Consider the following 11,147-nt stretch of genomic DNA (forward strand, 5'->3'; position numbering starts at 1 on the left):
TGGCATTTTGGTCAAACGTTGGGGGGTATTTTGACTATTATCTCCTTAACTTTTCAAAATATAAAATATACCAAAGAGTAAATTGGAACAATTACATTAATTACTACAAAATTTGGCTTTAACCTTTCAAAAAGAAAAAATATTGAACTTATGCGAGCACCCTAGGAAAACATGACTCACTTGATCTTATGCGATTTCACTATCTTTTTTGTCAAATATTTTAGTATAATGCAATAACTCATCTCACATTTTAAGTTATTTTCTTAAAACACACCTTATTAGATAGTTGCATTTTACTACGACTAAAGAAATATTTGAAACACAAATCATATGTTTTGTATGAAGACTTTATCTAAAGAATCCGAAAAACCCAAAAAAAATCGAAAAACCCGAGAAAATTCGAGGTTGAAAAACTCGACTTTTGTTGGTTTGGTTTGATTTATAAATTTAAAAACCCGACACAATTAGTTTGGTTTGATATTTGAAAAAACCCGAACCAATCCAGTCCATGTACACCCCTACATATAGACATATGTTTAGTGAACTAATTTCTTATCTCTAGCAATTAATATAAGCACGCAAAATTAGCATGTCTTCAACTCGAAATTTTGTATGTTCATGTTCTTCTCTCGTTGCTACTCATAAAATATCACAGAACACAACCATTAGCGAGAACTAAAAATGCATAGCCAAAAAAAAGAAGAAAAAAAGATCCTTAGGATAAAAAGTTCAAAATGCTAAAGAGATTTGCGGGCACAAACTTTTAATTTTTACATGAAAGTTTCAAGTAATTTCTTTGTTGAAAGGAAATGTTTATAATTTTTTTCTCTCCATCAAATTAGCTAAATATTTCCTTGATATTTTAGGAGGGTATATCGAAGTCCCCGAATTTATGAGGAGCTTTGTTATTCAACGAATTTATGAAGATATGACTATCTCTTTGTTTTTGGTCCAAAGAGGATAACTATCTCACTTCTTTTGATTCTAGAAAGAACAAGGGGTTAATTTTTTTTAAAAACAAATGAGGTATTACTACTGTATAGTACCCATGCTTTGTGACCAGTCACCCTTAAAAAAAAAAATAAGGTAGGCTCCATACTAAAAACACCAAGCAATATTAAAAAAATAAAAAAAAAGTGGATTCCACCATCTCTAAACTAATGAAAAAAAAAAGTGGACCCCATATTACAAAAATTAAGCAATATCAAAAAAAAAAGTGCACTCCATATTAAAAAATCAAACAATATTCATGTAATTCTCAAAGTATCCCCATTAAGTCAATAATGATGGATTCATTGCCACATGTGTATCAACCCATTAGTGGGAGCAAATGAAATTATTGCACAGTAAAAAATATGGACCCCATATTATTGTTTTTCTTCAAAAGGTTAAGTAGCTAAATCATACAATTTCCTTTCTTTTCTTATATTAGCCTGAGATCTAATCTAGATATTTAAGCAGTATTCTTGTATTCCGCCATGTCATTTATTTGTTATGTTTACTAAAAGAAATATACTTAAAATATTTACATTTTAAAATAAGATAGAATTTAATTACTTTTTCATTTTTTTCCTTACTCAAATAAATGCGAAAAGAGATTAACGTCGTAAAAGAAAAAATAATATTAAATTGAGATCAAATAATTAATAAGGTAAATTAGTCAAATTATAATCCTAATTGACGTTTCCTTAAAAAACCGTGCAAAAGATAACATGACAAGTAAAATGAGCTAAACCAAGTATATTTACCAAAAATTAAAAAATAGTAGTTTTTCGTTTAAATAGAAAAAATAAATTTCTACTTTGTTTCGTTTTAAACATGTAAAATTAATTTAATAATTTGAATTAGAGTTATCCAAATCAAAATTTGATAAAAAATAATAAGTATTGTTTAGGTCCAATCTACATACATTAACAATAAAATATTTTACACTTTTAAATTAATCGAATTAAAATTCAAAGTATCAACTGTGCTTAAATATTGCTATTATTTTATCTCAAAATGAGGAAAATAGTTTCCTTCTAAACAAGTCTTCTCTTTTAAAAAGTATTAATAAATTTTTGCCAACTTTGTATTCGTAGCAAACACTAATATAATAAAGTTTTGGATACGGAGCACAAACTGCAATGTTATATTAATCGTGTTTTGAACATAGTATATATATATATATATATATGCATAAAAACAGTGCAAACTTATGTATGTTTATTAACAATATAAAATATATATATTATCACTATCCAAACACAACTATATACACATAGATACACTATAATCCAAAGTGTTGCGCACGGGCATACGCCGTCTAGTTATTTCTAAGAACATAAAAAACGTGTATCAGTGAATGATATGTTTGTTAACTAAAGTTCACAAAATTTCTCTTTTCTACCAAATTCACAACATATAGACATTTCCTTTACCATGCCTAAAACAAATTCAACGCATAAAGAGTAACATTCCTTTCTTTGCACCCCAAACCAAGAAAGTAAAGAATGCAAAGTTTTTTTCAAAACTTTGGGAGTAATTATGATTATTGATTAACAAAGTCTACACATAGTTAATAAGTAATAAATGTTGTATTTAATGTAATTAAGTTAATTGTGACGACCACACATGACACACAGACAAGAAAATAACAATTCACAGCAGTATCTAACCTGGATCCACACTTGGCTTGTTAGTAGGTTTCTAAATATACCAACAAATCTCATTTAGCAACTTAATTCTGTGTATTTAGGCAATTAGATTCATCTGGTTCATCTGTCCCTTATCTCAAGTGTTTTATTATTTCCAATTCGATCCATCTAGATCTTATAAACTTTTTTAATTTAATAATAATCCCCATATTATATATCAATTATAGTAGTAGTAATTTGCATAATCGGATCCAATACGATTCTTCTGACATTACTTTCATTCTACTCCAAAACTTTGTGTATTCATTGCTGGGGACTCGTAATTTTCAAGATTCATTTGTGGGGTTGCTTTCCTCAGCATTGAATTACACCAAGGTTAGTTGTTCTTGGATATATCTGTTATTCTTTCTTTTGAAAAATGAAATAAAGTAAGTAAAAAACGGTTCTTTGGGTCGAGTGGTTTGATTTCTGTGAAAATTGGATAAATTTAGGTGGTGTTTTAGGATTTTTGTTTCGTAGTTTGATATTGATTATCCCATTTAAGTGTTGTTGCTTGCTAGATTGACTTTTTCTACTTTGTGCTTTTGCAATCCTGTTCTTCTTTTTTGCTGTGGATTGCTGTTTTAATTTGTTGAAAGTCTTGATCTTTCTGCTTATGCTTTGCATTTTCAGTTCTCTGTAGGTAATTTGATGGAGTTGATGTTCAGGAAGTGATTTGTTTTCGGAGACTATATTGTTGTATTTATTTGTTGCCACAGAATTTGCTCTGAAGGCCCAATTTTCTGGCAATTGATAGCTTCAACACTCTCAAATTGGAAAAAGATTCAATCTTTTTGTAGTTTACTTTGGCTTGGGAGTTGTGGTTTTGAAGCCATATCCAAGTGACATCAGTTGTTGTAGAAAACCCCATGTTTTCTGTGTGGATCTTGCTGTAAATTTGAGAAGCAATGGCTTCTTTTTCATCTAAGGATCCTTCCACGCTGTCCTATCCAAAGTCATTATTGTCTATTGTAACTACTGTAGGAGGCCTTGCTGTATTTTTAATTCTTGCTTCCTCATTTCTGGTTTCTCAACCCATTGGGGCTGCAGTACATGAGTATTTTTATGGTGTACAGCAGCATTCACTAGTTGGGGATGGGGTAACATTTCCTGATCCTCGACGCGATGATGTTGTTATTAATGATACTCCAAACTTTAATAATTTGACGGCGGTGGGAAAAAATGACAAAGGACTTGAGGATGAGAAGGACCAGACATCCAAGTCTCAAGACGAAAAGAAAGAGCCAGATTTGAAGGGGGAAATTATTGAGAATTCTACGCAAACACCTGTTTTGTCAGAATCCAGTCATTCTGTTGTTCAACCACATCCTGAGTCAAGGCAAGAAGACGAAGAGAGTAACAATTCTAGTTTGCAGAAGGAAAGCAAGAATGAAGGGTCTCTTCAATCTTCTGATGCCCATTCAGAGGACATAAAATCTTCATCTACTGAACCCAATAGCATAAAGCAGGCTAAGCTAGATCCAGGTTCAACTTTCATCCTTATCTTTTTAAATTCGTATCTTGCGGGCTAAGTAGTACTTATTCGTTTGATTTCTGAATTGCTTTTTAGTTCTCCTTATTATTCAAATTCGTCGTTCATGAAATTGATGCGGGCAATTGAACATTAAAAACCGTGCTTATGTAAAGAAACAAACAAATCCAGGATAGCTTGAAGGCAAACTAAGTTAATGGGTGGTGATGTTTAATGGTGATCATACATCTTCGGATGTACTTTGCAGCCTCTTACATCCTTAGTTTTATTCTCTAGTGTTATATCCTACTTTCTTTCTCCTTCTTTTTGTGTAGCTAATGTAAATGACATACACAATTTGCTGCACTATTCAAAATGCCTCATCTTCAGTTTCCATCCTGCTGAAATCTCATTCTAACTACCTGTTAAGCAAGTCTATTAGATGAATTTCACCATACATAGTACAGATGGCAAGTTTTCTGCAAGCAAAATACTACATTAGAGATGCTCCACTTACATACTGATAAAATACGGCCCTCCTGTAGTCTTTTGAGAAAATATGAGTTGTTGAAAGACTTGAGATTTATTTGTTCTTGTAAATGGAATTGTTTCATAGTTGAATTTAGCTTCAACTTCTTTGCTTGCTGTTACAAACTTTGTTGCTAAACCCAATTCTTTGTGATGCTGTTCTGTAACTCTTAACATGCTTGATAATGTTGCAGAATGTGATCTATATCATGGAAAATGGATTTCTGATCAGTCCGGACCATTGTACAGAAATGACTCCTGCCCTGTCCTGACACAGATGCAGAACTGTCAAGGAAATGGAAGGCCTGATAAGGATTATGAGAACTGGCGGTGGAAACCAACTCAGTGTGACCTGCCACGATTTGATCCAAAGAAGTTTTTGGAATTAATGAGAGGAAAAACTTTAGCTTTCATAGGTGACTCAGTTGCTCGCAACCAGATGGAGTCAATGCTGTGTATCCTTTGGCAGGTACCTTTATGCTCCCTTAAAATGTACAGTATATTTGGAAATTCTAGAGCGTGACTTCGGTCAACTATTTAGTAACCTTGGATCTTGATCTCTTTGTTACTTTGTGCAGTATTTCCTTTGACTTTGTCTTGTTTTTTGATTTTCAGTATCTTAAAACTTCATTGCTCTTTCTATGTTGAAGATACCAGCTATATTTTTACATGAAATTTCAAAACTCTTCTTGAGTTAGGAAAAAGTGCTGCCATTTCTTTCTCTTTCTTTTTTAAGATTAAAAGTTCAATCCAATTCTTGGACCTTATCTCTTTTGTTCTTCTGTCTTCCTGCTTGTTTTTTCCTGTGCATGATCAAACCGCCTCTGTTTATGGTCTAGCCTCCGTGTTTTATGCAATTTCATTAATTAAACATTTTTAAACATCAATTGAACTTGCTTAGGTGAGGCCCGCCACTGTTCTGCCGGATTACAATTAAAGGCTCAAATGTGAAAGAAACTTAAATAGGGACACAAAGGCAAACACATTGAAAGTGAAAATTACATTAGTTGAAAAATATAGAACAGGATCGATATTGTTATACTCCCTCCGGATCAAAACGAGTGTCCACTTAGCCTTTTGTTCTTGAATCAAAAAGAGTGTCCACTTATCAAATCAAGAAAGAATTAACCTTATTTTTCCAGATTCGCCCCTATTAAGTGCTATGTGATCAAATCCTAATACCTATTTAATTAGGGTAGTTTAGTCAAATTACCTATTTTCTTTCTAGGAATTAGTATTTTCTTAAGGGGTGTGCAAATGGCTAAGTGGACACTCTTTTTGATCCGGAGCGAGTCATATATATATGTCAAAGTTCTCAGCTCCTGAAACAAGGTCAGGTTGTAGTCACATTTCCCTATTTTTCACTTTAAAGTTTTACCTATGGGATGAGCAGTACAACTATAATGTACTGAGTGCTTGTATTATACTATTAGGAGAGTCACAACCTCGAGTTTTTTCAACTCTGTAGTTTAGTAAATATCAACAAAAACATGTGAGCTTGCTTTTATGCCATGAACATCTTCGCTGGTAGAAACTTCATCAGGTCAGTGTCATAAGCCGAATTATTGTAATTTCTTTCTCTTTTACAATTTGGGTTCTTTTACCTATTGTTTATAAAAGGTTTATTACCTGCAAGGGTGGCTCAGTTGGTTGAGCATGGGGCTTTCATAATAGAGGTCTCAGGTTCGAAACCCCCTGCCTACGACAACAAGGGATTTGCCTTCTGGGTTGAGCTCGTCACACCGGGCTTGCCTAGTGCGGGTTACCTCTCCTGTGTGGTTTGCGAGCTATTGCACAGGAGCTGGGTTTACCCTGTGCGCACCCGAAGTTTAGCGGCTGCGGGTTCCCATGTCATCAAAAAAAAAAAAAAAAAAAGGTTTATTTTATTCATACTGAGTGTAGGTTGGTTACAATCTCCTGCAGTGTTGAACTTGGGATTGTGCAATTGGGATTAAAAAGTGGAGCCCACTTTTGGTTCATGAAATTTAGTACGATGTTTGCGATGAGGACTAAATGGACTTTCCATTTTTACCTTTTGCCTGAAACAGTTATGCGAATATAAGCACAAATAGATATAGAAGGGTGCCAAATCCAATAATACGGCTATAAGTTATAGTTTTTACGCAAAGTTAAAAAGAAAAAAGAATAACGTGGTTGATGGTGGCAACTAAGGCATGGGATGGTCAAAGGGGGCCTAGTGAGGAAGTTGGATAAGCGGAAGAGGTTGACAAGGTGGACATGGAGCAGATAGGGGGGCCTGCCCCTTAATTCTGGTCTCACTAGGTCGGATATGTCGATCATGAACAAAGTACTCAATAGATGCTCTCTGGTATCTAGTCACTATTCATTTGTATTTGATATATACTTTCTGCTGTCTATATACCCGTCATTTCTGGACCTAACTTTATCCTTGGTGAATCATTGATGTTGCTTTATTTAAATTATATGATCCTCTTGGTTAAGAGGTAGCTTAATTGGCGTTCCAACCACTAAATGCTGTTTAGTAATGAGTTATAGTGCCCTGTGAAGTGTTCCAGAATTGTTTCTTATCTGCCTTTTCCCTATATCTTTTTTTCTTCTTTTCTACTTTGAGGATCTAATGACTGCGGTTCCTGTATCCTAACTCGGCTTTTCGTTATTTACATTTCATTTGGAATCTGTGACGGGAAACATTATCCTTGAAGCCCTTTTGAATGTTTATTATCCATGAAGCCCTTTTAATGTTTATTATCCATGAAGCCCTTTTAATGTTTATTATCCATGAAGCCCTTGGAATTTCGAATTGAATTACAGAACTTCAGACATGCTTTGTCCCTCTTCCAATGTACATATTATCAAAAGCCAGGTGTTGGTTCCTTGTGCTTCATCATCTAATTTTTGTGTCTTATTATTCTCTTTTTGACAGTATGAGGTTCCAAAAAACCGCGGGAACAAAAGAATGCAGCGCTACTATTTCAGATCCACATCTACTATGATCGTTCGTATATGGTCTTCATGGCTTGTCAACCAAACATCTGGGCCTCTTGATTTCGCTCCAGCAGGTGTAGTTAAGCTCCACCTAGATGTTCCTGATGATGGGTTCATGCAATACATCCCCCAGTTTGATGTGGTTGTGCTCTCCTCTGGCCACTGGTTTGCAAAGCAATCCGTTTATGTTCTGAATAATGAGATTGTTGGAGGACAATTGTGGTGGCCAGACAAGTCTAGAAAGATGAAAGTCAATAATGTTGAAGCTTTTGGCATCTCTGTTGAAACCATCCTGACTGCCATGGCAACACATACAAAATTCAGTGGTATCACCATTGTTCGCTCCTTTTCACCTGATCATTATGAGGGTGGAGCATGGAACACGGGAGGATCATGTACTGGAAAGGTGAAGCCTGCAGAGGATGGTGAATTGGTCGAAAATGGCTTCACAAACATAATGCACGAAAAGCAATTCACGGGTTACAGTCGTGCTATTAAGAAGAAATCCAACAAGTCCGCCTTATTATTTATGGATATCACACAAGTCTTTGCATACCGCCATGATGGACATCCGGGTCCCTACCGAAGCCCTGACCCGAATAAAATCACAAAAAGAGGTCCTGATGGTAAGCCCCCTCCACAAGACTGCTTGCATTGGTGCATTGTTGATACAATGAGTGGTGCATGAGAGAAGACCAATGCTTCATGAGGAGGCGGATCGTTGTTGCTAAAACCATTTTTGGTGCTTCTACAGCACAGCTACGGGAAGATTATTTATCTCTCTGGAATGGAGTTTAGCTTGTAGTTACTTTAGATCTCTTGTTGTAGCTGGTTGTAATCTATGTTCAGATATCCACGTTCCCCGATAACATAGAAATACATGAAATTTTCACAGGTCTCACGTATGAGCAGGATGTTAATTTATAACTATTATACATACAAACCTTCCATGAGGTTTTCGCCCTCTTGAGGTTCATTTAAAACTTTAGCATCAAAGACAGATACTTTTCTCTTAGTGGAAACGATTGATTTTATCGGATGTTGCCGAAAAGGGACAATTGATTTTCAAACAAATGTTATCTTTTGGAGACTTCTAATTAGTAGAGTGCTCAGGTACCACCAAAAGTTTTGGTAAGATTATTTATCTCTCTGGAATGGAGTTTAGCTTGTAGTTACTTTAGATAGTCCCTCTATGATAGTAGGTTCAAAATAGTCCCTTAACTATGCACTTAACAGTTTGTCCTTAAGTTTGCCACAAGTTAACATGTTTAACTATGAGAGTATCCCCTTAACTATGCACTTTTGGTCCTTTAAGTTTGCCATAAGTTAACAAAAATAACATAGGGTTGGTTAAATACATGAAATTTTCACACATTATTAAAGAAACGATCAAATCACGAAATCGACAGACATCGCGGTTATAGGAAAGCAGGATGATAATTTTATAACTATTATAAAACATAAAATACACTAGACTTTACAAATAAATAGAAATCCTTCACTTGCAAGCAAAAAAAAATAAAATCGAGTGACCATTTTTTTTTTTATTGTTTTTATGAAAACCATCTGATTTTCCCAAAAAGAATCACTCGCCCATTTTGTTTTCGAAAATGAATCTAGTGTATTTTACTTAGCGAATGGACTTGAACAGGTTCATTTTTGTGTTCCGAACTATTTTCAACATTAGATAGATACTTTTTCTCTTATAACCGAAACGATTGCAAGATTTTTATCGGATGTTTTTTTTTCCTTTTTTTCAACCCCCAAGGGACAATTGATTTTCAAACAAATGTTATCTTTGTCGAGACTAACATGAAACTTTTCAAGAACTTAAAGGCTCAAAACCACCAAAAGTTTTGGTAAGATGGTAAGTATTTTGGATTCGACTTTGATGAGATGGTAAGTACCATTTATGTTTTAGGATGGAAACGTTTTGTTAAGGACCAAAACTCATGGGTCAGAAACAAAATTTCCTCCAACCTACTATCATAGCGTGCGAAGGAACTATTTTTATCTTGACTAAATTAATATATAAAATTTTCGTTTGATATCATTCCAAAGATAGACAAAAACTGCAAAGGACAAATAGCTATTGAACTAGACAACTCTTTGACTTTGTTTGTTCACCCTATGCCAGAAATTAAAAAGGAACGAGAAGTATGTTGTCAAAGTAGTCCATACATTAGATTGAGATTTTTACTATATTCAATTCATCGTTATATATTATAACTGGTCTCAACCTTTGACAGATCTTTCAAAAGCCGTGCTTTTTAATTTTTCCCCTTTTTTGGGTGTGTGTGGTGGGGGTGGGGGGTAGGGGATAACATGGTAACATCCCCGTGAGTTGGGACTTGTAAAAGTGGAGCTATTCTCCCATGTTCGAGTCGGGTTCCCTATTTCTCCCATGTTCGAGTCCTTTCTTTTTTCTTTTTGTTATTTTTTCTTTCTCCTCCTAGTTTTTCATGTCTCGGACTTTCTTTTTTCCATTTATTTCCTAAATTTATTATGTGTCACGGGAGTTCTCTTTGTTATCAGCGCCAACAAATTTGGGGCTAATTCTAGAAACATATCATATTTAAGTTAAATATGTTGATAATGTAAAATTTCGTTATATTATTAGTAATTTTAACTTGTGACAACATGTTAGTTATCATTCTAAGCTTATTTAATTATTATAGTAATCAAATAAAATAACATGTCGAATGGAAAGATACTTGCGACATAATCGACCTAAAATATCAAATTTTGTAGCATTTAATTGAAAGAAATGAAACGGATAGTCATTTGCTGTTTCTTTACTTTGTTTGGCTAAAGAAATATACAAATGAAACTTAGAAAGGCAATTCTTGCTTTGGATCGATATGAGATAAATATTTGGATACGCATAACACATCGGATAATGTTAAGAGAGAAGAAAATCTTATTGAAAAATCATTTCTCCTTTTGACCACACCAAAATTTACCTTTCCAGTGAGATTTCATATTTCCCATTGGCCTTACCAAAAGTTACCTTGACCATGAGATTTCAATCAATGATGGATAAAACCATTTTTTCCCTCCTCCAATTCATTTGAACTCTTTTCTTTCCTCCAGTTCATTTGAATTCTTTTCGTTCCTCCAATTCATTTGAATTCTTTTCTTTTAACCAAATAAAGAAAGAAAAAAAATTCTTTCCCAACTTTTTTCGCATTTTTCTTTTCTTGTCCTTCCCTCTTTGATTCCAAGCACATCATAGGTCCCCTTATTTGTTTTCTCATATGTCCTTGCATAAAAATTTGAGTAAATTTCACAAAATATGTAGTGTTTGGTCTTAGATTTGATCTAAGTCATTGACATTTATTAAGTAAAAAATTGTCTAGATAAAAGCTCAAATTTTGCCGTTGGACTTACTTCTATTCACGTTATTTTCATACAACTAAGAACAAATGAAAAAATTAGCACGAACAACTGGAAAGGATAGTCATTGACGATTTAGAAAAAAAGAAGTATATGTGACAATTACGTCC

General features: G+C 34.1%; 1 protein-coding gene across 1 annotated transcript; it reads left to right on the forward strand.

Annotated features, from left to right (window-relative positions):
• The first annotated feature begins 2,699 nt into the window (after window positions 1-2,699).
• LOC132057701 (protein YLS7) lies at window positions 2,700-8,329 on the forward strand. Its single transcript, XM_059450315.1, has 4 exons — window positions 2,700-3,011; window positions 3,309-4,160; window positions 4,869-5,143; window positions 7,580-8,329. Exons 2-4 carry the CDS (start codon window positions 3,584-3,586, stop codon window positions 8,327-8,329), a joined length of 1,602 nt encoding a protein of 533 aa, XP_059306298.1. The 5' UTR covers window positions 2,700-3,011; window positions 3,309-3,583.
• Window positions 8,330-11,147: the final 2,818 nt, after the last annotated feature.

Source organism: Lycium ferocissimum, chromosome 5, assembly GCF_029784015.1.
Source record: "Lycium ferocissimum isolate CSIRO_LF1 chromosome 5, AGI_CSIRO_Lferr_CH_V1, whole genome shotgun sequence".
NCBI classification, from domain to species: domain Eukaryota; kingdom Viridiplantae; phylum Streptophyta; class Magnoliopsida; order Solanales; family Solanaceae; genus Lycium; species Lycium ferocissimum.